The 24625-nt window shown below is 32.6% G+C and overlaps 4 protein-coding genes, 61 non-coding genes and 2 pseudogenes across 68 annotated transcripts; 36 read left to right on the plus strand and 31 right to left on the minus strand.

The window, feature by feature from the left end:
• Window positions 1–44: 44 nt before the first annotated feature.
• Window positions 45–16501, plus strand: Y57G11C.22 (PRKCA-binding protein; the record flags this gene model as incomplete). 2 transcript variants are annotated; one of them, NM_001047581.4, is made up of 7 exons in its annotated part: window positions 45–50; window positions 670–763; window positions 10376–10557; window positions 11042–11303; window positions 13658–13985; window positions 15468–15775; window positions 16284–16501. In NM_001047581.4, the coding sequence occupies 7 exons, from the start codon at window positions 45–47 to the stop codon at window positions 16436–16438; spliced, it is 1335 nt and encodes a 444-aa protein (NP_001041046.1). In that variant the 3' UTR covers window positions 16439–16501. The 2 variants fall into 2 exon arrangements, 1 of the variants encoding a protein (NP_001041046.1); NR_003164.1 differs by lacking the exons at window positions 45–50; window positions 670–763 and having other exon boundaries at window positions 10406–10557; window positions 16284–16438.
• 21ur-13046 lies at window positions 152–172 on the plus strand. Its single transcript, NR_060854.1, has one exon.
• Window positions 153–173, plus strand: 21ur-847. Its single transcript, NR_060855.1, has one exon.
• Window positions 647–667, plus strand: 21ur-14646. Its single transcript, NR_060856.1, has one exon.
• On the minus strand, window positions 832–852 carry 21ur-5629. The gene has a single exon (NR_060857.1).
• Window positions 833–853, minus strand: 21ur-10291. The gene has a single exon (NR_060858.1).
• Y57G11C.18 lies at window positions 3144–6123 on the minus strand (annotated as a pseudogene). The gene is made up of 4 exons: window positions 5593–6123; window positions 4681–5227; window positions 3675–4213; window positions 3144–3560 (listed from the first exon to the last, which is right to left on the minus strand). Coding segments are annotated over exons 1-4 (2034 nt in total).
• Y57G11C.20 (MSP domain-containing protein) lies at window positions 6196–8145 on the plus strand (the record flags this gene model as incomplete). The annotated part of the gene is made up of 1 exon (NM_070398.1): window positions 6196–8145. The coding sequence occupies one exon, from the start codon at window positions 6196–6198 to the stop codon at window positions 8143–8145; it is 1950 nt and encodes a 649-aa protein (NP_502799.1).
• On the plus strand, window positions 8422–8442 carry 21ur-15267. The gene has a single exon (NR_060859.1).
• Window positions 9219–9929, plus strand: Y57G11C.21 (annotated as a pseudogene). The gene has a single exon. A coding segment is annotated over exon 1 (711 nt).
• On the plus strand, window positions 10334–10354 carry 21ur-9364. Its single transcript, NR_060860.1, has one exon.
• 21ur-9253 lies at window positions 10638–10658 on the minus strand. Its single transcript, NR_060861.1, has one exon.
• 21ur-10751 lies at window positions 10851–10871 on the minus strand. Its single transcript, NR_060862.1, has one exon.
• Window positions 10982–11002, plus strand: 21ur-6032. The gene has a single exon (NR_060863.1).
• On the minus strand, window positions 11135–11155 carry 21ur-14813. Its single transcript, NR_060864.1, has one exon.
• On the plus strand, window positions 11417–11437 carry 21ur-11969. The gene has a single exon (NR_060865.1).
• 21ur-5055 lies at window positions 11552–11572 on the plus strand. The gene has a single exon (NR_060866.1).
• 21ur-408 lies at window positions 11597–11617 on the minus strand. The gene has a single exon (NR_060867.1).
• Window positions 11918–11938, plus strand: 21ur-4835. The gene has a single exon (NR_060868.1).
• Window positions 11921–11941, plus strand: 21ur-7192. The gene has a single exon (NR_060869.1).
• 21ur-11875 lies at window positions 11924–11944 on the plus strand. Its single transcript, NR_060870.1, has one exon.
• 21ur-4403 lies at window positions 12685–12705 on the plus strand. The gene has a single exon (NR_060871.1).
• Window positions 12980–13000, plus strand: 21ur-14322. The gene has a single exon (NR_060872.1).
• Window positions 12981–13001, plus strand: 21ur-2019. Its single transcript, NR_060873.1, has one exon.
• 21ur-13655 lies at window positions 13254–13274 on the minus strand. The gene has a single exon (NR_060874.1).
• On the plus strand, window positions 13301–13321 carry 21ur-4065. The gene has a single exon (NR_060875.1).
• On the minus strand, window positions 13989–14009 carry 21ur-287. The gene has a single exon (NR_060876.1).
• On the minus strand, window positions 13993–14013 carry 21ur-10919. The gene has a single exon (NR_060877.1).
• On the minus strand, window positions 14235–14255 carry 21ur-11570. Its single transcript, NR_060878.1, has one exon.
• On the minus strand, window positions 14517–14537 carry 21ur-13760. Its single transcript, NR_060879.1, has one exon.
• On the minus strand, window positions 14520–14540 carry 21ur-13113. Its single transcript, NR_060880.1, has one exon.
• On the minus strand, window positions 14521–14541 carry 21ur-6724. The gene has a single exon (NR_060881.1).
• Window positions 14763–14783, plus strand: 21ur-11837. Its single transcript, NR_060882.1, has one exon.
• 21ur-8261 lies at window positions 14839–14859 on the minus strand. The gene has a single exon (NR_060883.1).
• Window positions 15027–15047, minus strand: 21ur-5250. The gene has a single exon (NR_060884.1).
• On the plus strand, window positions 15165–15185 carry 21ur-14589. Its single transcript, NR_060885.1, has one exon.
• 21ur-8332 lies at window positions 15169–15189 on the plus strand. The gene has a single exon (NR_060886.1).
• 21ur-3254 lies at window positions 15388–15408 on the plus strand. Its single transcript, NR_060887.1, has one exon.
• Window positions 15616–15636, minus strand: 21ur-12385. The gene has a single exon (NR_060888.1).
• On the minus strand, window positions 15778–15798 carry 21ur-9829. The gene has a single exon (NR_060889.1).
• 21ur-9286 lies at window positions 16203–16223 on the plus strand. The gene has a single exon (NR_060890.1).
• On the plus strand, window positions 16206–16226 carry 21ur-7156. Its single transcript, NR_060891.1, has one exon.
• On the plus strand, window positions 16273–16293 carry 21ur-1739. The gene has a single exon (NR_060892.1).
• Window positions 16274–16294, plus strand: 21ur-13725. The gene has a single exon (NR_060893.1).
• Window positions 16502–16542: 41 nt separating the features above from the next.
• 21ur-15395 lies at window positions 16543–16563 on the plus strand. Its single transcript, NR_060894.1, has one exon.
• Window positions 16564–16659: 96 nt separating this feature from the next.
• Window positions 16660–16680, minus strand: 21ur-9769. The gene has a single exon (NR_060895.1).
• A 156-nt stretch (window positions 16681–16836) lies between these two features.
• On the plus strand, window positions 16837–17279 carry Y57G11C.52 (INSulin related). Its single transcript, NM_001047586.2, has 2 exons — window positions 16837–16949; window positions 17052–17279. The coding sequence occupies exons 1-2, from the start codon at window positions 16935–16937 to the stop codon at window positions 17241–17243; spliced, it is 207 nt and encodes a 68-aa protein (NP_001041051.2). The 5' UTR covers window positions 16837–16934; the 3' UTR covers window positions 17244–17279.
• Window positions 17097–17117, minus strand: 21ur-14437. The gene has a single exon (NR_060896.1).
• A 439-nt stretch (window positions 17280–17718) lies between the features above and the next one.
• On the minus strand, window positions 17719–17739 carry 21ur-1734. The gene has a single exon (NR_060897.1).
• A 350-nt stretch (window positions 17740–18089) lies between these two features.
• 21ur-6407 lies at window positions 18090–18110 on the minus strand. The gene has a single exon (NR_060898.1).
• A 9-nt stretch (window positions 18111–18119) lies between these two features.
• On the minus strand, window positions 18120–24625 carry Y57G11C.23 (Major facilitator superfamily (MFS) profile domain-containing protein). The gene is made up of 10 exons (NM_070400.3): window positions 24557–24625; window positions 24394–24510; window positions 23169–23260; window positions 23039–23121; window positions 22708–22990; window positions 20824–20967; window positions 19935–20101; window positions 19241–19355; window positions 18739–19125; window positions 18120–18350 (listed from the first exon to the last, which is right to left on the minus strand). The coding sequence occupies exons 1-10, from the start codon at window positions 24570–24572 to the stop codon at window positions 18165–18167; spliced, it is 1590 nt and encodes a 529-aa protein (NP_502801.2). The 5' UTR covers window positions 24573–24625; the 3' UTR covers window positions 18120–18164.
• 21ur-7510 lies at window positions 18551–18571 on the minus strand. The gene has a single exon (NR_060899.1).
• 21ur-9952 lies at window positions 18554–18574 on the minus strand. The gene has a single exon (NR_060900.1).
• On the plus strand, window positions 18703–18723 carry 21ur-9849. Its single transcript, NR_060901.1, has one exon.
• 21ur-260 lies at window positions 19202–19222 on the plus strand. The gene has a single exon (NR_060902.1).
• Window positions 19440–19460, minus strand: 21ur-204. Its single transcript, NR_060903.1, has one exon.
• On the plus strand, window positions 19876–19896 carry 21ur-802. The gene has a single exon (NR_060904.1).
• On the plus strand, window positions 20343–20363 carry 21ur-10449. Its single transcript, NR_060905.1, has one exon.
• On the plus strand, window positions 20516–20536 carry 21ur-8611. The gene has a single exon (NR_060906.1).
• Window positions 20682–20702, plus strand: 21ur-11637. Its single transcript, NR_060907.1, has one exon.
• Window positions 20970–20990, minus strand: 21ur-7238. Its single transcript, NR_060908.1, has one exon.
• Window positions 21141–21161, minus strand: 21ur-10140. Its single transcript, NR_060909.1, has one exon.
• Window positions 21406–21426, minus strand: 21ur-8000. Its single transcript, NR_060910.1, has one exon.
• 21ur-9959 lies at window positions 22008–22028 on the minus strand. The gene has a single exon (NR_060911.1).
• 21ur-6857 lies at window positions 22546–22566 on the plus strand. The gene has a single exon (NR_060912.1).
• Window positions 22625–22645, minus strand: 21ur-13088. Its single transcript, NR_060913.1, has one exon.
• On the plus strand, window positions 24047–24067 carry 21ur-7136. Its single transcript, NR_060914.1, has one exon.

The following is a 24625-nucleotide window of genomic DNA, read 5'->3' on the forward strand; positions in this document are numbered from 1 at the left end:
GGAGTGAAGGAGTGACAATCGATTTTAAAGCAGAAAAATTAATTATGGATGTAAGTATTTTTTTTCAATTGTTTGTGTAGTTTGAAATTGAGCTAAAAAAACTGGAATGTTTCATGTTTTTATTAAAAAAGAACAATAAAAATCATAACTATTATAGTTACCATCAGAGGTGGGCGGATATTTTTTTCTGATATTTTCTAATAATGAATTTATCAATAAGTATTGATGTAGTTATTCTGGAAGAAATGTATCCGAACAAAAGAGTAACTATTAAGAAACATTTTAATATGATAAAACCTAGAAAAATTCTACAAGTTTTCTGTATAAACGATATGCAAGTCCATTATCCGATATCCGTAATATCCGTAATATCCGATATCCGATGTTGCTCGGCTAATAAGTTTTAAGGTCTCGGTAAGGAAAACTTGTAGAATTTTTCTAGGTTTTATCATATTAAAATGTTGCTTAATAGTTACTCTTTGGTTTGGATACATTTCTTCCAGAATAACTACATCAATACTTATTGATAAATTCATTATTAGAAAATATCCGAAAAAATATCCGCCCACCTCTGGTTACCATAATCGTGAAAAAACTTACTGTTTCACTTTCTAACAAATAATTTGTAGGTTTTCAAATTAATTATTGTTTTTTAACCATATTTTACAGTTCCAAATCGAAGAAGACCGGCTCGGAATGAGAATTCAATCGGAGACAATTGAGTTGACTAAAGATGAAAAAGGTGTCGTCGGAATTTCAATTGGTTTGTTCATTTTTTTCTCTGATGCTTGTATATAAATGGAAACCAACTCAAAATAATTTTTTAATAATAACTCGATAATGTTTAAGTGAATAGTTTGGTTTTTGAAACACTTCATTTAAAAACTACTAGAAACAGAAAAAAATGAAAAAAAAATGTTTTTCAAACAATTTGAAATATTACGCTAGTAGTGGTAGAGTGTACAATTTACCATTCCTTGGTTTTTTTTTACCGTCTGACCAAGAATAGTGTGTGAAACGAGAGATTTAGAGAAAGACGAGAGAGTGAGAGATTTGGTTATAGTAAGAAAGAATCGATTTTTAAATAGTGTGCGTTTTTGAGAGATTTAGAGAAAGAGACTGGTAAGACATTTTTGATGTTCTTGGTTCATTCAACCAGGGGACGGGTTCGAACCCAGGACACTATTCGTCTAAAACAGATGCCATACCAATACACTATAGACGTAGTCGCAAACCCAGTAGCATTTGACTCTTTTCTATTTCGAAACATCTGCCGTTTAGGAGACGTCTTTTTCCCAAACGCGATTTGAATGAATGCAAGCGTTACCGAGATTGATGAAGGAAGGAGGCCCCCCTCCCCGCGCCCCTGGGGGTTTCAAGAGTAAAAGTTGATGAACAAGTTTTTTCAATTTACCTGTGCTTTTGAAAAATGATGCATTCAAAGCTATTTGAAGTTTTTCGATAAAGGGTTCTCCACCCGTTATCGAAAACTTTAAAGAGCATTCCCTACAAAAAACATGTTTTACATTTTTTATTATTTATTCAATTACAGATAAGGATAAGTATTAGTGTTACATGCATTACTAACAATTCAAACATTATTATACAATCAATCAAATTTTATAATTTCCAATATTCTTTCGGCATTTCTTACAAACGTCAATTTTCAAAGTTGACCCATCATATTGTGCACCGTCCTGACAATCTGAACAAAACAGGATAGCGGCAAGTGGTTCCATTTTTCGTAAAGCAAACTGGGGTTCCGTTGTCTTGGCAGCCGTGTGTGTCGTTTTAAAAGTTTTCACATTTTTCTTTCCCTTCTTCTCCGACATAGGAATATCAGAAACATTTGATGGCAAAAACTCTGGTTCCTGAGACGAGTTTTGAAGAGTTTCAAAATTCCAAAAGACGTTCGCAGGTGAAGGATCAGGATAAGAAAAGTTTGAGAATGAGGACATTATCAAAAAAAGTCACTACGTACAACAAAAAATTGAGCACAAATGAAGATTGAATTCAGAAAAGTGGGCGGCTCTTGAAATTGGCATGGACAAATCATAAAGTTAATACTCCTGATGCATCAATCCAAGAGTCAAATTCGGCACCATATCCGTCCCAACGAACGAGGTGCTGTTTCTTTCCGCGTACTGTACGAGTGGCTAAAATCTTTTCAATTCGATACTGAGCGTCTGGTTTATATGTGCATTTAGTCAGTTCTCGAGTGTAGAATATTCCGGCAATTTTTTCTCCATTAGTGTCTACTATATTGTAGGTAACTGGTTTCCTTGCAAACACTTTGGAAATTACATAAACTTCTGTAGTCCATCCTTGTTCGTAGCCCTTGTCAAATTGTCCTCGTTTTGCAGCGATTCTGACGTGATCTCCTACTCTGAATTTGATTTTAACGCTGTCTACAGGCATCGGAGTTGAAAAATCTCCCCGCTCAACGTCTACTGGTTTTTTACCAATTCCACGATTAACGCTATTGTTGATACCATTCACAACTTGTTGTAAAACGTCCACATAACGTCGGTTGTACTTTTGAGTCATGTACTTTGCCAATCGAGTTTTCAGAGTCCTGTTTGCCCTCTCCACAATTGCACACTTTATTTCGCTTTTGGGTGAAAATAGATTCACAAAATTCTTGGCCAACAACTCTTTGACATGCGAGTTGTAAAATTCCTTTCCATCATCACTGTAAATTGTCATTGGTGTGACACCAATTTCTTTAAAAATGTCTTGTAGAGCTAGAGCCACTTCTTGTCCTTTTTTAGACTTTAACGTTTTTACAAAAAGCCGTCGAGAGTAAATATCTATACAGACTAGTAGAAAGGTTACTCCGTCGTTTTCCTTCTTGTACCGGGACATATCTGCGAGATCAATTTGAAGAGATGCATAAAGACCAGGTGAGACTGTTTTCCGACGCGGGAATCGCGATTGATTCGGGCGGTGAAGCGTAAAAGATTCCAAATCTTCGAGAACCTTTTCGACTTGTTCATACTTTAACGACTTGTATTTTGGCTTCAAATATTTGTAAACGTTTTTTACAGATGAATAGGCGCAAGGTAGTTTTTCGTCTGTATATGCTTCTTTTATGGCAGACTTCATAATAAAAATTTTAAAAATACAACATTTATATACAGATTTTAAAATTTCCATAATCTACAATAAACTCGTGAACCTGGAGGTGGAGCTGAACCAGATCCGTGAAGAACGCGCCTTTTGGCAGCAGGGATATTTGTACCATTATCTGGGATGGTTGAAGAAATGTTGCGTTTCAAGTTTTGCATCTTATAAATTTTGTTTGGCCTCACTCTACTCATATTCTTTCTTCTTTTCAAATCAAATTTCTGCCTCTTGTTTAAGTTTTTTGTGGAATCCTGTTGAAATGGTCTTTTTTTAATGGAAATCTCAGTGTTTTGTGGCGTCTCATCAACCATCGGCTCTTCATCTTCATCTTCCTCATCCAGCTGCAATTTATAAAGTTTTCGCGGTTTCACGTTATTCATGCTCTTTCCTCTCTTGAGATCAAACTTTTGCCTCTTGTTTGAAGTGGCGTATTGCTGAAACGATCGTTTTTTAATTGAAACTGGTGTAATTTCCACAGTTTTTTCCTCAGGTTTCCTCGGTGGAGCGGCTTGCATATCTTGATCGGGTTCTTCAATCTTCACTTTCACCACACTCTTCTTTTCCTTTTTACCCAAAGGTCTACTGAGAGTTCCGTCTTTCTTTTGTTTCTTGGACTTTTTTATTTTTCCGGGTGCATGTTTTTGGGGTTCCATAAAAAGTTCATTTACATTTTGCTCCATATTTATTTCTGGAATTTTTTCGTATTCCATATGATAATCCTCATCCTCGGGCTCTTCTTTGATGTAAACGTTTTTGCGGGGCTTTAAATGATTTATTCCATCATTGTGGTACGTCACGTCATCAAACAATTGTTCATTTTCCGCTTTATAAACAGGAGGACTTTCATAATATTTTTCTTGATATGATTCTCTCTTTTCAGGAATGACTTCATATTTTAAATTACGTCTCTCTAGCTTCACATTTCTTTTTTGATTGTCATTCTGTTGTTGTAAATTTTCTTGAATAACATCAAATAATTCTTCAGTGACAATTGGTAGTTCAGGGTGGTTACGAATTCGATATAGTACATCTTGATAAAAACGGCATTTTGTAGTTGGATCAACATCTGATGCGGATAGGATATTTTCTAAAAAACGTTTGGCAGATTCATATTCAGACCCATTCTCGTAGGGTATCATGTGATATTTGCGAATCAACTTCATTTCCAGAGATTTGTCGCAATAAGTGAAGGAATAACAAGCGTAGCCAATTGCTTTTTTGAAAGCTTAAATAGTAATTTCCTTGCATTGTTGACATCATTGGTACGTGAAATGGTAATTAGTTGATCGTGTATCGGCTGCAAAATTTGATATTCTGCCAGATTTAATGGTATATTTTTTTGAATTTAACATGTTGTACACAATTTCAACTAGAATATTTATTTCTTTGCTCGAAGCATCTCGAATAGCAATACGATTACGTTTCAAAACAGAATGCAAGAAATCAGTGTGAACAATTAAATGGGCAGCCATTTGTTAGCAAAAGATCAAAATACAATCATTTATATAGGCACATGTGCTATCGGGTATTCGTTTGTAAAGTTTGATAAAATACGCATAGTAGGGAGAGATAGGGGATCATTATTAATTAACAGGGCCTGATATGGTTTCGACATTACATCCTGGTATGCTTCGAAGGCTCCTCTCCATTTGTCTCCAAATTGCTGCATTAGTAGGTGTTTGATTTGAGAGGCGTCCGACAAGTTCCGCATCAAAATAATGTAGGTGCTATTGTTTCGGGTTATTGGAGGGAGTGTAAACGCAGACTGGACCAAATTGAAAATTGCGCAATTGAGATGATGAGCATAAAGACAAAACAAGTCATTGAGCAGATGGAGGGATTTTTTATCTCGTGCAAAAAAGTTCATCAAATCGTCGCAAACTAGAATATTATTCGGATGTTTGTGTTGCTTTAAAAGATCAACGTCTGGTAATCCTTCGATTGCATGAAAGTTGTGCAAGTGTCTTGGTATACTGGGTGTATCTAAGCCATAAAACCAAAATATATTGTCAATTGGTTTTTCAAACGTCTCAGAACAATTTTCCAAAATTTTTCTCAATAGTGTAGTTTTACCAGATTGTGTGGCGCCAATGATTGAAGTCTGAGATGGAAAACGAAATTGAAATCCTAGTCGCGATGACGATCCGTTTGATCGAGGCATGGTGAGAGGTGTGGTGTGGCGTGGTGTGGTGGAAATTGAAAATGTCAGTATATTTATAGTGAGCAATGAGGCTGTTGGCGGTCGTGGTCCTGGTCCTGGTCGAGTGGTATTGAAACTTGCGATTTCCGACGATATACTCGAGCAGACTGGCGTCCGCATTGTTCCAAAACCAAGACGGTTATTGATCCAATTATGAAAAATATTAGCGAAATTATATTAGAATAATCTTCCTTATCAAGTTTAAGAGTAGCCACGTAATCTGGAGCAGCATAAATTGGTAATCTGGAATAGGATCTAGGATCCACCTGTGCCAGCACTTTATTGTTGTATTCTATTGTTCCATTTTGAAGTAGTACGGTGAAAACTCCGTCGGCAACGTTAAAATCGCGAACATTTGAAATTGATTTCAATGTGATGGTGGAATTTCCAGGCCTAACATGACATATGCTCCCGTGTAGATATACATAAAATTGTTTTTGAACATGATCGAATGCAAAGAGTTCTGCATAGTCATAAAACCGTGTAACCGTTTTACCCTGCACACGGAAAAGTCTACCGTTACAGTGCATTAGCATATCGTCCGAACCAATAATTTCAAATTTGCATTTGTCGTTGGCAACCTGAACACGTAGTCCATCATCAATTATTGAATCTTCCATTTTATAAAACCACCTTAAATTTGGTTCGCCATTCTCATTGTATCCGCAAAAGTTTACAAATAAATTTGTTTCAAATGGTAAATTTGACAAATCACCATCTAATAGTCTGGAGGGAACCGTCTTTGTGAAAACAGAGACACTTGATGCTAGTGGTAGTAGAATCAAAATCAAAAACATTTCTGGTTGAAAGCAGTTTTTAGTTCTTTATATAGCTATAAATAGACAACAAGTAACTTGTGTGCTCTAGTCATGAACGATTTTTATGTAACTTTACCGTCTTCCGTCAAAAATGCTCAATTTGAAAATACATCTTCTCGTTATGTTACGCGTCTTCCGCAAGTTTTGCATTTGGAAAAAGACGAATACTCCGTAGCGGTAACAGATATTATTTACCCATATTCGTTTGTAAATCTTGGTCGACCTCTCAACTATTGGATTCATTTCAAAAATAGAGAACCAATCAATGTTACCTTTCCTGCGGCACAGTATGACGACCTACCGCACGTGGTAAATTCACTAAACGGTGTTCAAAAGCCTCGAATGAAGCGTGGTGCACCGTTGATTTTGGAAAATGAGCAAGTAAAACGACCAAAATCGGACGAACCATTAAGCGAAAGAGACGTAATTATCAACAAGATTCGGGAACTGGAAGCAAAAGCCAAAAAAGACGAGGAGGAGAGGATTGCTCGAGAAAAGGAAGAAAAGAATAAACAACGTGAAAAACATTTGGCTACTCATAAAAAGGCTGAAGAATTTGCTAAAAAGGTTCAGACTGATAAAGACGAACAGCGTGAGAAGCATCTAGACACTCATAAAAAGGCTGAACAGAATGCGCAAGACAATCAAAAATACCATGATGAAGAACGGAAAAAACACATTGAGACACAAAAAAAGGCGGAGGAAAATGAAGAGAAACGTCGTGCTAAAGAAAAAGCCGATCGGGATGCTCACGTAGCACGGCATAAGCAAGCTGAAGCATTGGAAAAGAAAAAACGTGAACAAGAGGAAAAACAGAAAAACGAGGATCGTGAACGTGCCACGCAAAAAGAGCGCCGTGAACACATTGAACGACATCGACAAGCTGAGGCAAGAGCTAAAGCTTTGGAAAAGGAAAAACATGAACAAGAGGAAAAGCAGAAGAAGGAAAATCTCGAACGTGCCGAAAAAGAACGCCACGATCACATTGAACGTCAACGGCAAGCTGAGGCAAGAGCTAAAGCTTTGGAACAGGAAAAACAAGAGGAAAAACAGAAAAACGAGGATCGCGAGCGTGCCACGCAAAAAGAGCGCCGTGAACACCTTGAACGACACAGACAAGCTGAGGCAAGAGCTAAAGCTTTGGAAAAGGAAAAACACGAACGTTTACAACAGGAAGCTAAAGACAAAGAAGATGAAAGAGCCAGGGATAAAGCAAGAAAAGATGCAAAGGCTAGAGAAGAGGCTAAATCAAGAGAAGATGTAAAAGCTGAAAAAGTTGCGATTGATCCGAAACAGGTTGTCAACATACCTGGAAAGGTTTACGCTAGTCAGGAGGCTAAAAAAATTATCGAAAAGGTAAACGAGCTTGAAAAACAGGAAAGGGACAAGATTGTGTCAAAAGTTAGGGAATCGGAAGCAATTGAAAAGGAAGCAGTTCGAGCATCTTCAGAGTACCATGATGTTGCTTTGAAAATTTTTCAAAAACCCAATGATAGAAACATTTATGATGAATTGAAACTATCCTTTGAGCGAATCCGATCAAGGATAAAAGTTTCGCACTTTGAAAACTCTTCAGACTATCTGCAATTTGGAGAAAAGGACGGAAGAGTTTCCATTGATTTTTTAGATTCAAACATTTTATTTGAGGAATTTGAAAAGTCTTGTGCATATTTTCTCGGATTTCACGATACAATTGTTAGAGAATCCAGCTTGGCACCTAGCAAAATTGATTATTTCGGTAACGTTAGCACAATCTATCTTTATTGTGATATTGTAGACCCTATAATCGTGGGAGATTCTAAAAATTCGCTACTGTCTGTAATTCCCTGTAAAGGAAAATATGGTGAAATGATTCATCATACTATTCCTCACCCCCGTTATCTTCCTATTATGAATAGCACTATAGATTCCATAAAGATTGAATTGTTGTCTGAATTTGCCGAACCAATAAACTTTAATTGGGGAAGCACTGTTATTGTATTGCACTTTAAAAAGATTTAATAAAATGTTTTATTCTCAAACAAATTTTTAAAACATACAAAAAGTCGTTATCGTCGTCAGATTTGATCGTTTCCAAAGGATAAATGTTTGGGTACGAATCTTGTTATTCTCCAATCGCAGCAATAAGAATTGAATGACATGTTGGAAGGTCACCTTTCAGGACAAGGTTAAAAACACTGAATGAATCAGTTTTGAGTTGTATCCCTTAAATAGTCCCGAATAAACTTATCGTCGTTTCGAATACTTTCAAAAATGTCACATAAAGTCTCGAAGGAATATCCTCGAGCCATCATTGACTGGATAAAAATACAATAACCTCCGCATGTTACTTCATCAGATTTTTGTTGTTTACTCTTATTACAGACAACATGCTTAAACTTGCTCATAAATTTTAAAATGTTTTCGTTTGGGGGTTCATTTAACGAGCAGAAAAAGTAGCAAGTGTGATTTCCGTCTACAAAGACGCTTTGCCAGTGTCTTCCGGGTTGATTACCGTCATCGGTGTTCACGACGAGCCCCCATTTCTTTTTCCTAGGGGGCTTAATATCTAAAAGTTCATCCGCACTGTAAACACCTAAAAATGTTTTTCTCGAGTAGACATCTCTAGTAAGAATATCGGAAATTTGATGAGAGAACATGTGTATAAATAGGTAAAATTTCTAAAGATTTCAACGTTTTATAATGACTCCAGTGCCTATCGACTTTTCAAAAATCAATTACAAACAACTTTTACGTCGAAATGTACCTGGTAACGGGCCTTACATGGGGATGCGTCATCAGCGGGGTGGAAATCAACGTGGAGCTGGGCTTGGTGACATTATTGGCGCTGCTATGGGTCTTTCGCCGAAACTAATCAGTTCTTCTTTTGGAAAACAAGTCTTGAGTGCTGGGAAAGAACTAACCGCTGAACTGGCTCAAGGCAAAGATTTAAAGTCAAGCTTAAAAAATGTAGCTGTTAAGAAAATTAAAGAAATTTCTGGTTCGGGTCAGAGAAGAAAAAGCATAAAAGGAACTAGTGTTCGAGTAATCAAACCTCATTTGCTTTCCAAATCACGAAACAACTTTCTCTAAACATGATTGGCCGCATGGATCCTAAATCTCATGACGTCATCGTTGATGACTTGGATTTTTCCACAATGCCTGGTACTCAAACCTGTATTCAAAACTCTCGTTGGACTGTTGTAAACTTAAAAAATGCGTTTCAAGCCGAAGGTCCTTGGGAGTTTGTACTGGGCAACAATTCAAGATCCTACCTTAACCTCAAGCGAACCTATCTAGTCTATACCTTTAATATTACCGATCAAAATGGTGCTATTGTGACTATACCTAATCCCATCACTAAAGATAGTTTGGTTTACGCCCCAATCAACAATATAGCACACTCTATTGTTAAAAACTTTTCTCTTCACATCAACTCCCAACTGGCTTATCATAACTTTTCAAACTATGCTTACAAGGCATATTTTGAGAATGCACTAATGTATGGAAAAGAAATTAAAAACTCTACTCTCACTGCGGCAGGATATTTCCACGAAGATGAAATTGGCTCTCCGGCAAGTAAGGGATTCCTTAATCGCTGCGGTACCGGAACAACGCAAGTTGCCGCAAACATTTCTCTCGATTTGATGAACCAACCACGGGTTTTGCTAAATTCGTGTAATGTGAAACTGACGGCATACCCTAACAATAGTGAATTTTTGATTGAGGCTTATAATCATGGTCAACAAAAGTTTAAATTCAACGTCACTGATGTTTATGCTCTTGTCAATGAGTATTCAAAATAAGTACAGCGTTGAGCATACATACTTGGTAAAGCTTCGATTAAAAAGACTGGAAAATTCATCTAAATTTTTTTAAATTTTTGCTAGAAATTGCTATTTGCTAGAAGCAAATTGATCAAATTCGAAAACAGAACAGTGCTGAAAACTGCTAGAAAAACAAAAAAAAAATCATATAAACAATGAACTTTCTTGAAAAAAAAGACCAAAACCCCCGATTTCTTAAAAAATTGCTACATTCTTACCTCTATGGTGTCTAGTAATGAAATAAATAATTTTGAAAAAGGAATTGACTGAATATTTTAAGTAAGTAAGTACAATATTTTAAAACTTTGTCTAAACGTAAATTTTGAAAAAAAAATCACTGTTTCAAGTTACTGTTATAAAGTTTCTCGGGATTCTTGATCCATTTTTTTTTGTTGAAAAAAATACTAATATCAAAAAATTCGTAGGAGGCGGAGGACCATATTGCCCATGTGTATATGTTGTACAAGTATTCGATAAGTCCCCAGCGTTTAAAGATGGACGAATTCGATGTGGCGATGAGATTGTTGCAATTAATGGAATTACAGTCAAAGGAGAGAGAAAATCAGCAGTTGCACAATTGATTCAAGTTAGCTTGAATCCTGTTAAGGTTTGTCTTTATTGCTGTCAGAAAGTTTGAACTTTAAGTTAAAATATAGTTATTTAAACAACTTGAAAATGGTAATGAAGACGAAAAAAAACAACAACCAAACAACTATAATGGTATTCAAAATCTAAAATGGAGTACGTGAAACAGAAGAAATATTAAAAGAAATGCGAAAAAATCGAAGCCATTTTCGACTAGAAAGTTAAAATTTTTGAAGTTTCAGGAAGAAATTTTGACTTAAAATTAATAATTTATTTCATTGTGAATTTTAATATTCTTTTAAAATTCTAACATCGATTTCAACATCTAAAATCATATTTATATTTTAAAATACAAAAAAAAAGTAATAGAGAGGTTGAAGCAGTTCCAAAAAAATATCCCTGTTTCGAAGGTGTTATAAATAATTTTAAAATTAATTTCAGAACAATTGTTCGTTTTCATCTAACAAATATAACATTTTTTGAAAAAGGAAAACCTATGATTTCAGATAACGATAAACAAATTGGAAGAAGCTAATACAAAAGGAAAAACTCTTGATATTTTAATCAAAAAAGTGAAACATAAAGTCGTGGAATTTGTGGATCAAGATTCAGCTGACGCATTGGGATTATCACGGGCAATTCTAACGAATGATCCATTGGCTGAAAAAGAGAAAATATTAGAGGAAAATGCAGAGTTCTATAGGCATTTGGTTGCTTATTTTGGAGACATGTTTCAGTATCAGCAAAAAATTTCCGAGTGCCAAAAAGGTTAGTTTTGATTGAATTCTGCAGGCTAAAATAATTTGGTAAATATTAGGCAGGAATATAATTTACTGTTTCGTTGTGCTTTTAAGTTTTTTGGCTAGTGAAAACAAATTCGTTTGTTATACAGAAAAAATTGTGTTGAACAAAAACTTATAAGCAGAAAACAGGAAACATTTCAAATTTAGGTTTAAAAAATATTTTTACAGTTTCAACAATTCGTAATATATATATATATATATCAATTATCCCAATGTCAGTAATGAATAATCACAGGGTGTGCTATTTAGTTTATTTTTTCTCGGATAAAGTAATCTCCAACGCTGCAAAAAATACAAAACTGATATATGGGTTTACTCTAACGGATGATTTTTACACAGCTTCCGAAAATTCGTGGAATTTTTCAATTAAAATTTAAATTGCCGCGCGGTTAAGATTTCAAGCTGACGTGTCTAGAATCCGCTCAAAATTTAATTTTTTTTTCCTTTTCTTTCCTGAAAGATTTTCAAATTAAAATCTTTGAATAAATAATACAAAAAGTAAAAAAAAAATAATTTTTTTGTGAAGAACAAGTACATTTTCGAGAAGATTTTAAAGTTCTAACAAACATCAAACAAATTTATTGTTTTTAGAATTTTAGTCGGTATTTACGTTGTAGAATGCACTCAAAATTGTCTTTTCTTTTAAACCCTTAGTTTTAATAATATTCTGTTATTTCCTATTTGAGAATGAAGTAAAATCCTTTTCAATCAATTTCCAAACTATCTAGAGATAAAACATAGAATTAGGGGTGGCCAAGTGTCGTCATTACGTTAAAAATTTCATTTATTTCTGGTTTCGATTATCAAACCCACACACGTGAATCAAATTTTATAAATTCATTTGTTGACACTCGAAGGTGTCAAGTTCCGACACTATACACGTATTTAGTTTTAATCAAATTAAAAAATCAAAATTTGAATCAAAATTTTCACGTTTTCACAAAAATTTCACAAAAAAAGTAAAAATATTTACTTTTCAAGGAAAAATTGAGTAATAATAATTAATTCAACGTTTCGAGTGTCGAAACGGTGTCGGATTTCGACACGTCGAATATCGACAAAAAACAAAGTGTAACAGACTGACCCCCGACACGTGAACATTTTTTAAAAAGTCGTAATTTTTGACATTTGGCCAGCCCTACATACAGTGCGTCCTTTCTTTTTAATTCCATCAAGAAATTCTTCACAAAAATTACTGTTTTCCCAGAGTTCATGGATTAATTTTCCCGCAAAGTTGATTTTTTAATAATAAAATTACTTTTAAAATGATCAAAAAAACTTTTTCACAAAATTAAACTTGCTGTTCCACTACCTTGATTTTTTTAAATCGATTCTTACTTTAGTGCTTATTCGAAATTTTAGTCAGTTTTCAAACATAATTGGAGACTAAACATAGAATCTAAGTTTCAATAAGAAATTCCCAAAAATGAATTGTTTTCTTATAGTTCAAAGAGTTAATTTTCCGCAGAGTTGTTAGTTAGTGGATGTTTAAATCTAATACAAAAAAACAATGCAACTTCCTCTGAATTATATTTATTGAAAATTTACTCTAAAAATTGATCCAAACAAAAAACCTTTTCACAAAAAAAATCTGCAGTTTCACTACCTTCAAATATTGTCCCAACTAAAACATTTTCTCTATTCTCTTTAACTTTTTAGTCAAAACGATTTTTCATATATATAGTATTACTATTCCAACAATATACCCATCGACCGCAAATGTAATCATCAAAACAGTTTACCAATCAAAAACTGCGAATTCTGGCAATTGTTCCAAAAATTGGCCTTTTCTCAACACCATAAAAGGAAGTTTTTTCAATTTTTAAGACGTCTCATTGCAAAAATTCGGGTTTTAGGACCATTTTGAGTCTAACACAGCAGAGACAGGAGCTTAAAAAATTAACACAAAAAATCTACTGTTTCATTCTGTGATTTAATAAATTGAAACAAAAGCTTTAATGATAAGTAAGAAAATTAGAACTGATTAAAATTAGGAATTTTCATTTAAAGGATTTTTAAAAAATTTTAATGAAAAAATAGAAAAAAAGATAAATTTAGCGGAAATTCAAAAATAATTGTCTCTTTTTTTAACATTTTCTTACTATTGAAAAAATCATTTAAACAAATTAGAAAAACATTTCTGAATGACTATATTCGGCGAATATGAATAAAAAATGTTTCCCCAAAAATTGCAGTTTCACAAATTTTATATATTCTCTATACACGTGAGATATGAATCGTACCAAGGAATAAAACAAACCTCAATAATTTATTGTGTAATTTAATAAGTTTACAATAATTTTAAAACTCCTTTTCCAGAATTCGGTTCAATATTCTGTGACCTGGCGGCTCATGAGAAACAACAAACTGCAAATGAAGCATTCAGCTCATTCGGCGACAAACATCGAATGATTGCAAAAAAACAATCCGAATCAGCAGTTCCACTTCAGAAAATGGTATCAGATTTGCAAGTTTATATTGATCACGTTGTACCGGACACTCGTTTGACGATTAAAAAATATTTGGATGTGAAATATGAATATTTGTCGTATTGCTTGAAACTGAAAGAAATGGATGACGAGGAAGTGGAATTTGTGGCAATTCAGGAGCCGCTGTATCGAGTTGAAACTGGAAATTATGAATATAGGTATGTTTGTTGATGACAAGTGCAACAAATTTTAAATACTTTCCAGTATTTATATCTAAACATTGTGAAACAGCAAGTTGAAATTATTAGAAGTTCATGAGCATAAATCTTCTGGAAACTTCACAATTTCTGTTTCAAATAGGCTTTGGATTGTAAATTACAGAAAACAAAGTCGTATGATTTCTGAATCAGGATACTTTTTTTTCAATTTGGAAAATATTTAATTTTCAAGTTTTTTTTCTGGCATTGGATGTATCTAACGAGACAGCAATGGGAATTTTGTATTAAAAAAAAGAAGAAATACATATTTTGAAACAGGAATGTTGTTTGATTTTTAAAGAAAAAAGGAAATTTGAAGCAAATTGTGAAAGAATCTATGTCAATTTTGTGTACATGAATATTTTAAAGTTAATATTCTGTTTAAAAAAATGAAAAAAAAAACTGAATCATTGAATTTTCGTCAACATTTTCATGTTTAATATTTTGTTTTGTAAAACCTTCTGATTTCGGCCAATTTTCTAAATATTCACATTTAATGTTCCTCGGAAAAAAACAATTATTTTTTATTAAAATGATGGAATACGTAAACTTTCTGAAACAGGATACTTTTTTCCAATTTTCAAAGATTTGAAAGAATTTACCGTTTTTCGAACTGTTTCTAACAAGATAACTATTCAATTGAAGTTTCTAAGATCACATACGTATAATTTTTACAATTTTCAGAAAATTACAGTTTCAAGGTAGAAATTTGAAAAATGTTGAAAAATGCTTCAAAGTTTTTGTAATTAAATAAGAAAGATGACTAAGCATTATATTTTCTGAAAAAAAAACGGAATGAATTTTGCAATATTCAAAAGTTTATATTCGTTGAAAAACGTTGATTGAAAATCGGAAGAAATATTTGATAAATTTGTGAAACGGTATTGTTTTGAAAACTTTTAACAATCTTAGTGTTATTGATAACGCCAAAAAAAGTGCCGTTTTTTTTCTGCTTTTGAAAAAAACGTTCCGAGCAGAAATAAAATTAATTTAAATTATTGTAACAACTAATTTTTGATGTCAGCAATTTGATTCGCATCAAAAAAATTATTTGACATGCATTTGAAACCGCACAAATTTTTATTGAAAAAATTTACCGTTTCAAGTCCTTTCATATTCAAAAGAAATAACTACCATTGATTAATTTTGAAGCGAATAATTGCAATATATTGAGTTTACAATTAGGTCTTTTTTATCAAACAGATTACAAACAGTCGCAATTCAAAAAGTTCGCATCTATTGAAACATTTAAAAAATGAATAAAGTTTGGTTCAAAAGTGACCAACATGATTTTCATTTTTTTTTTTCAAATTTCTACTTCTTTTAATAGGTTTTAAAAGATCTGAAATAAATTATTTGGCAGTACCTACCTATTACCTATGCGGATACCAGTTTTTATTTTCAAAAACCCACTATTTCAAGGTTTTAAAAAACTATTCCCAGAGTAATGCTCCGTTGCCGTCAAGAGTGCCGTGCTCGGTTTATGAAAATGCGTGATGACGTCATGGTGAAAATCGAGCTGCTCGATCAAAAACACGTCAGAGATATTGCTCAACACCTAGCGATCTTTGCAAAAACTATGGCAAAATGTCAACAGGAATGTGCAGAAATACTGAAAGAACGGATTGATGTACCAATTGAAATTGATTTGGAACAGTTGAATTTAAATATGAATACAAGTGATGGAAAAGCAAATGGAGAAGAGGAAATGGGACAAGATGCAATAGTTTTGAATGATAATCCATTGGAAGGTAAATTTAAAGTCAATTAAACATTATTTGAAAAAACTATAATAGTAGTAAGACTAGCTGCTGAAATTGTAAAAAAATTCCATCAAAATAATTTTTTAAATTTTTTTTTTCACTTTTAAGACATTTTCCGCGAGTTTGAGAACTTTTAAATAATTTCCGATAAAAATTGAAAACACCAAGCTTTTTTAAGCGAAAAATGTTCAGAAAAATCCTGCAAAAAGGTAAATTTCTAAGATGTCCCGCTGGACGCCATGCACATTTGTTCTGAAGTTGTTTTAGAATAATCTATAGTTAAATGCTTTGTCTACTTAAAAGTGGGAAAACCGTCGCTAATCTCATTCTGTAAATTTTCAAAATTTGTTTTTAAATCCCAAAAGTCTGCTGTATTGTGAACTTCATTTAAACTGAACTAATGTTATAAAAAAACTGTTCTTAGCAATATGAAAAAACACTGTTTCACAACTTGAGTGAAACACTTGAAAATTTGTTAACAACGATAGGATTCCAGGCGATCTGATTGATGTGAATGACATAGGATCATCTACAGAATTCAATGAACCTCGAATATCTCTCCGCCGTGATTCTCAAAACGACACTTCTCAGCCACTATTGGGAGCACCGGATTCACCATTGGAAGAGCTCTCGTTAATTGATATTAGTTAGAAATTATATATATATATTTTTTAATGAAAATGTATTTATTAAATAAAGTTTTTCAACTAATGTTTCAGCAACTTATTAGTACAGTTGTGGTGGAATGTCTCCAATACACGACATACAGTTATGTCCTATTTGCGAAAAATGATCGTAGAGTAGGGAAGTTTACGTTAAAAACCTAAATTATCGGAGAACAGACAAATTAATTTTTTTTGAGGTTTTGTTTAAACAGTTAATTGTTTTTTAAAACATTATTCATAATTAGAGTTAAATTTAACAGTATTTTGAAACAGATAAATTAATAGGAAAAAACACTCCTTATTTAAATTTAAAATTTTTTTTCAAAATTGGAACGTGAACTGCTACACGCCTTTCCAGTTCTGACGTGACTCGTTTCTAATCTTAGGTCACGTGGAACATGTATCCCTTTGAACCTTGTCAGTTTCAAATTTATTCAGTGCATTCAACCAAAAGCAGCCCTCTCTCCAATCGCCCGTGCAAAATGAAACTGTTTTTGGTGAGTCTGAGAATTTGTTTCAAAAAATAAACTGCCCGACATTTTGCGGGATGTATAAACCCGCAATGCGTCGGGCGTCTAGTTCCACCTTGACTTTTTCAGTGTCTCCTGCTGCTTCTTGCACTCGTTCAACAAATGAATTGCCGTCGTCTCAGCCAACCGATTGAAGTTGAAAAGGAGCTATGTATCGACAATTGTAAAGCAGGTGAAACTTGTGTGAATGGACTTGGATGTCTTAGTAAAGAAGAGGTCCAAATGATGATTGATGAATCCAATAAGCCAAGAACTACTTAACTCTGTGTATTTGATTATAAAGATCTTTATTTTGAATTTAGGGATCTATTGGATTTTTGTTTGATGATATTTGGAACGCACAGAAGTTCAATTTTTTTACGAATCGAGATTTTCTCGGAGGAATAGGCACATATTCAAATCAACATGCCTGCCTGGGTTGCAGAATTTCCGAAAATGTATCCATAACTTTCCTGAACCAACCCCATATTTGCAGATATTTCTATAAATTCCAAAAAAACTCGGAATATTCCCTGAAATGTCTAGACCCTTCCTGAATGTTTCAAAACATTCCAAATAAATCCAGAATCTTGAGAAAGTACGTCTAATCTCTTGGGGTCTGTCTGAATTTATGTGTTTCAGTTGTTCCAAATTTCCTAAGCCATTTTCAAGAAACTTTCAAAAGTTTCCAGAAGAGACTAGAAGTTTTTTTTAATATTTCAGAAATATTTCGTGGAACCATTTACATATTTGGTTTCGATAAAATGGAGAACATGTAACAAGCAAACGTCTATTCATTCTTTTATAAAGACTATGCAAAACGGTGAAAATTTAAGATGAAGATGACTTTTTCGTTTCAACTTCAGATTCCATTTCAGTTGCCTCCGTAGATGTTTTAGCATTTTAAGCATTTTCGTTTTAGCATAATTGCTGGATGCGTCACACAAAGTGTAGTGTAAGTAGAAAAATTGCGTGTAAAATTTCAAACTTCTTGGGGTCTGTCTGAAAAAATGTTCCTAAACCATTTTCCAAAACTTTCAAAAGTTCCCAGAAGATACTAGAAGTGTTTTTTAATATTTCAGAAATATTTCGTGGAGCCATTTACATATATGGTTTCAAAAAAATGGAAAAGTCTGAATGGAACGCCAAACAAGCAAATGTCTAGTCATTCTTTTATAAAAACGTTGTGAAACAGTAAAAAATCTAAGATGTGGATGACTTTTCCGTTTCAACTTCCGATTCCATTTCAGTTGCCTCCGTAGATGTTTTAACACTTTTTGTTGCTTCTGATGGAATTTCAGATGGCTTTTCTGTTTTATTTGAATCATCATCCTCATCCTCGTCAATATCATCTTGTCCAACCAATTGCATATTCATATTTTTCGATTCCTGAAAATCATTTAGAAATTACACAAAATTTAAAAAACCGTATTTCATCTATTAAAAAGGTTATTTTATGAGTTTTGCACTCTCTAATAGTATTGTATCAAAAAATCTCATAAAATTTTTTTACAGTATCTAATATGCCTTACTTGAAGCGGAAATGCGATATGTATTTCTACTGAATTTTGGCAATGATTCTACTTTTGGTCGATTAAAAATGGATCAGATTACTAACAAATATATTTTAACGGAAACAAATAGAGAATATGAAACAGTGAAAATTTAAAAAATTGCAGAGTGTGAAAACCAATTACTGTTTCACAGTGTCAATTTGAATTTTAAAACTAGCCCTCTTTGGTGGATTGTTTTTTTTTTGATTACAAATAAAACTAACCGGTAAATATTTCCAAACGATGATCAATCCACCAGTACAAATAATTGTATTAATGATGAAAAGCAGTGGTTCATACCAAAATTTGATTGGTTTTGTAGTTGACGCCAGAATAGTTCCAATTTTCATTAAAATATTCATAAGTGCTCCCGAGATTGTGCGGACATCAGTTGGCATTAGCTCAGCAAGTGATAGGTAGCAAGTTTCAAGGCACAGAGACTGACCAGCATATGCAAGGATATAAGCTACAGTATACCACCATGACACTTTGTTTCTTGTCCAGAGAGCAGTTAGAATAGTTATGTAGGCAAGAATGGCAATTATTTGGGAGGAAATGAAAAGACAACGGCGGCCGAGCCACGGGATTTTTGGCTCCAGGATTCCTATCATCTAAATTTAAAAAAAATCAGTAAAAACAAATGTTTCTTGTTGCTCATTTAATTATTCAAATAATTATAAAATCTGTTCTGCAAGCAGTGGCTTAGCAATATTCCTTTTAACTCACAATTTTAGAAACAGTGAGCACAAGTCCACAAAGAAATTGTCCAACATAGAAGTTTTCAGCCATATCTCCACTGTTCAAATCCGTGATGTAAACCGACATTCCCACGTAGAACCACCTAGAATTGCAAAAAAAACGTTCAACAAGATATAGAACAATCTAATTGTTGCAAAATTTAGTTAAAACCGCTTAAAAACAATCTGTAACAAATAATTATAGTTTATTAGTAATTCATTTTTGTGATAATTATTTATACCCTTGCTGAAACTGACAATTTTTTTTAATTTTAAAGAGTTTTCCTAACTGTATGCCGTATATTCTCTAGCAGTCCTATTTCTAAATTTTAACAGCTCATACTATATTTTAGTCAAAAAACTCAAAAATTCTTCAAAAGCAATCGAGATGAATGCTGTTAAAATTGAGCTAAATTTGAATTTAAACAAAAACCGTAAAATTCTTTTAAAAAAATTCAAAATTTCATTTAAAAAAAGATACAGTATCACTATATGAATATCAACTAAAGATCCAGAGCAAAACAATTTATCATTGTTTATAATTAGTCCTAAATTTTTATATGGAGAGTTTTTTAACATGTTTCTCGAAAACCATATAGCTCATTTGTTTTTCAAACTAATCAATAATTTCTGAATTAATTGCTCCTTGAACTAACAAAATCTTTCACATTCCCTGTACTCACATCCAACAAAGAACCAAAAAATTAGTTCTGAGCACTGGACTTTTCAACAATTTAATCGGCGTAATTTTCTTCAAATCCTGCATCTCCTCACGTGCTTTTGGTTCGTATTCCAATTGACAGATTCCAGCGATTTTTTCACGAGAACGCTCGGCTCTTTTGTACTTTTTCTGGAAAAAAAACTAGTTTAGAAAATCTAGTTACACATTGTATGAATAAAATCAGTTCGCACTATGGTAATTTTTTTTTTTGCTTCGAATTGCTATGAAAACGTCTGCAACATAATTTTTCACTAGTATATAGAGAAAGTAAGCTCTGAAAACTTGAGTGACGACTTATTTTTTAGGGATTTTTTGGAAAAATAATGTTCCTATATTCTTAAAAAAAAACAGTATAATGATAAGAAGTTATTAGTTCCTCCGAAATAGTATGTTTCCAGAAAAAGAAGACATAGCTTAATTACAAGACTTTTCACCATAATTTCAATTGAAAATTTGAAAAAGGGATAACATTTTCCTGTTTTTCAAAAAAACTTTACATTTTCGAAATGTTGAGAAAATTCAGCATTTTTATTAATTACTTGTTTTGATATATATTTCTTCTGGTTTTTTGGTTATGAGTTTTAATAAAAAGTTTTTTTGCAGAATGTATCTCGGAAATTATTTTTATAGCAGATATGATCAACTATTATTACAAAAATAGTTTACTGTTTCAATATGTTTTTTAAAAAACATTATTTTTGTACGTTATTCCTCCGTTTTCCATGAACATATAAATTATTGAAAAATTGGAACAGTTCTGAAAAATCACACAGCAAAAAGTCCCCAAAATCATGTTTCATGGCTCATCTCCACCTCACATGCTCATATCTCTACTGAAAATTCCTCCATACCTTTTGCTCCAAAAATACTGGGCTCTCGGGAAGATACCAAATCATTGGGAGTACTGTAGCTGATAGTGCTGCACACAAATATGATGCCAATCTCCATTCACCAGCTAACCACGATACTCCAACTTGCATCATTCTAGCATTCGCCTGGAAATAATGAGTTTTAGATAACAAGTGAAGAAGATACAGGTTTCAGATATGGCAAATTTGAAACAGCGTTTTTTTTTAACTTGAAAACTAATTTTAAGGATTTCCAGGCCACAAAGAGGAAAATTATGAAAAAATTCAACTAAATGCATAATTTAAAATAAATTTAACATTTTGTGAAATTTTAATGAATAGTCAAGTCATATATACAAAATGTATTTCTCAACTTATTGAAACAGCAAAAAAATGAAAAAAAAAATCAATTTTCGAATGAATTTTCAAATTGAAAAACTAATCATAAGAACATATAAACGAGGGTTATTTGTTCTTTTTCAAATTTAAATTGATTTTTCCAAAAAATTAGTCTCAAAAGAGCGAGTAATTATTTTTGCTTTTTACAATTAATGCATATATTAAAGTTGGGTTGGACTACGAATTCTACTACTTTTGAGAAGAGAAACAAGTGAAGAAGTTACAGGTTTCAGATATGGCAAATTTGAAACAGCGTTTTTTTTTAAACTTGAAAACTAATTTTAAGGATTTCCAGGCCACAAAGAGGAAAATTATGAAAAAATTCAACTAAATGCATAATTTAAAGGGGGAGTAGAGTTTGTGGGGAAATATATGTTTCTGACTCTAATTTTGCCCCTGATGCCGAATATCGATGTGAAAAAATTCAAAAAAATTTCCCTGATTTTATATTAATTTTTAAAATCCGAAAATTCATTGGATGCCTATATGTGAGTTTTCAAACGTTGAATTTTCCCGCCAGAGACGCCCCGCCCACGAAACCGTGCAGCAAGTGTGGGTTTACGAGATGAATATTTTCCTTCTATTTTTATTTGATTTTATACCGATTTTCGTCGATTTTTCTCATTTTTTCGCTGTTTTATATTGAAATTTTTGTTATTTCTCTTAAATTATGCCTTTCTATTAATGAAATACACAAAATTCCATGAAAAATTCCATTTTCAGCACAAATTCGACGGATTTATTGTTCACGGTTGCCTCCACCTTGTTTCCCGTCGAATTTGTGCTGAAAATGGAATTTAAGTATCTTACTACTTTTGAAATGTTGAGTATCACTTTTACGAATATTGTGAAACCGAAGATATTAAAATCAAAAATTAAACTTTTCTAATTCTCAAAAATGTGATTTTTTGGATTTTTTTGTTTGAAAAACGATTCCCGGTTATTGTAAAATGACAAAAATCATGGAAACAGATAAAAAACCAATTATTTAAAAATCACAGAACAAAAAAAAACAGAACAAAAAGCACCAGAACGCTCAGAAAATAAAAAAAAACTTGGGCATTCGGTTTATTTCGGTTTTACAAATGGAATAATTCAAACGAAACCATGATAACTCAAAATTTTGAAAGATAAAGCCTGAGTTTATAAGAATTAAAAACAATTTGTTTTAATTATTCAATTGGAATTAAATACAGTTTTTTTTTAACATTTAAAAAAGATAAAAATCAAATTTAAAACTCGCTTTGCATTAATTTATCAATCTTATTTTGTGATAACAACTGTTTCAACATCAACATAATTTGGCTAACTTTGGCTCTTAGACATTAGTTCGTAAAAAACCCAAATTAAAAATGATTTCTAATGTAATTGAATTGAAACTGAGAAGTTACTAACAAGATTCCAAAAAATGCAGATGAAGAATTAATCAATCTTTGAGAATTAACATCACACATAATACTTATGTGAAACAGTAAAAATAATTCTCACCCAATTCGGAAAAGTTCTCAATCTGAATCTTCTAGATGGAATAACCATTTCAGATGCATATGTCCATCCAACAGTTAATGTTCCAGCAATTGCAAAACCAACTAGAAAACGGAAAATGTAGAAACTCATGACATCATTCAAAGCAGCAGACAGAATAACTGATGGAACTCCAAGAAGAATTGAGAATATGTAGACAGGACGACGGCCGATTGTATCTGATAGATATCCAAGAATCAGGTTACCCACAAGAGTTCCCAAGAATGTGGATGTCGAAGAGGAGAAGCTGAAGCCGTGTAGTTTGAAAAAATTGAAATTTAGGCTCACATCTCACTATTTCAATCCAGTACAATCCTGTTGATACTCGTATTGCGCTGAATAAAAATCAGTTTTATTTGCGGCAACGACACATTGATCCTGAAAATTAAAAAAAAAATATTGATAAAAAAATACAAATGACTTACAAAATTCGTGGAGGCAAATGGACACACATCACTATCAGAATGGCGATCGAAGTCACTCATACATTTATTTTTCAATTTGTAACAGTAGCGATCTGAAATTAAAAAAGAGGTATTTTGATTTTTCTGATGACTTGTTGGTGCTTTTAATTGAAAAGAAACATGGAGATTTTATCATAGTTTATATAATTTATAGCGGAACCATCAAAACGCGTCGTTTTCTTATTAAATTAAATCGAAAATGAGAAGCATGATTTACTAACTTTCTTGAAATATTTATCAGAATATAACAATTCTCAAATAATTCGTAGAATATCTTAGCAATTTTAAACCATTGATTTAAAGTTCATTTTATTTAATTAAAAAGTACGAGTTTTGTATTTTTTTTAATGGAATTTCGAAATATGTTTCCGAACAGAGGTGGGCGGATATTTTTTCGGATATTTTCTAATAATGAATTTATCAATAAGTATTGATGTAGTTATTGTGGAAGAAATGTATCCAAACCAAACAGTAACTATTAAGCAACATTTTAATATGATAGAATCTAGAAAAATTCTACAAGTTTTCCTTACCGAGACCTTAAAACTTATTAGCCGAGCAACATCGGATATCGGATATTACGGATATTACGGATATCGGATACTGGACTTGCATATCGTTTATACAGAAAACTTGTAGAATTTTTCTAGGTTTTATCAAGTTAAAATGTTGCTTAATAGTTACTCTTTTGTTCGGATACATTTCTTCCTGAATAACTACATCAATACTTATTGATAAATTCATTATTAGAAAATATCCGAAAAAAATATCCGTCCACCTCTGTTTCCGAACATGTTTCGCGATGTGCATATCAGGACTGCAAATTTGTTGTTTTCCGTTTTTTAGCTCGATTTTCACTTAAAAAAAAACTTGTTTTCTGTTTCAGCCCTTTTATTATATGCGAATTTACAATACTTTTAATCTATTTTGATCTATTTTTGGATGAAATGAATCGCAACGTCTCCACAATTATTTACGCTCCAACAAATAAATAAATATTAATTTTGAACGTGAATTGTGGAAGGAAATAAATGAAAAAATAATATCTACGTTGAAGTTTCGATTCAGTTATCTCAACAAAAGATTAACAAGCGGCAAGCTTGAAAAAGTGGAAAATGCATGCCTACCTGCCTTTACGCTGTTAATTTAGAAATTATTTTACACTTTCTGTAATAATTGATAATACCTTCTGTACAATGAGTCTTTGGCATATATTCTAGAAAAATGACAAAAAGCATTTGAACCGAGAAGAACAGTGTCATCTGATACAGTATCATTAATCCAATATCGAGACGCCATGCTCCTTTAATTACTGTAATTGACTGGGTGAAAAATAAAGAAATTCGTACCTTTGATACATCCCATTGTTATTCACTTGACAGGAATTTCAATGGAAATTTCAGGGAAAAGTAAGAACT

Source organism: Caenorhabditis elegans, chromosome IV, assembly GCF_000002985.6.
Source record: "Caenorhabditis elegans chromosome IV".
NCBI lineage: Eukaryota > Metazoa > Nematoda > Chromadorea > Rhabditida > Rhabditidae > Caenorhabditis > Caenorhabditis elegans.

Excerpts from the sequence above, each read along its gene's own strand:
- Y57G11C.23 (NM_070400.3), bottom strand. Across the intron at positions 23,261-24,393 it reads AAAGACTCATTGTACAGAAG|ATCGCTACTGTTACAAATTG; the intron begins GTATTATCAATT and ends TTTTAATTTCAG. Across the intron at positions 20,968-22,707 it reads TGAGAACTTTTCCGAATTGG|GCGAATGCTAGAATGATGCA; the intron begins GTGAGAATTATT and ends CATTATTTCCAG.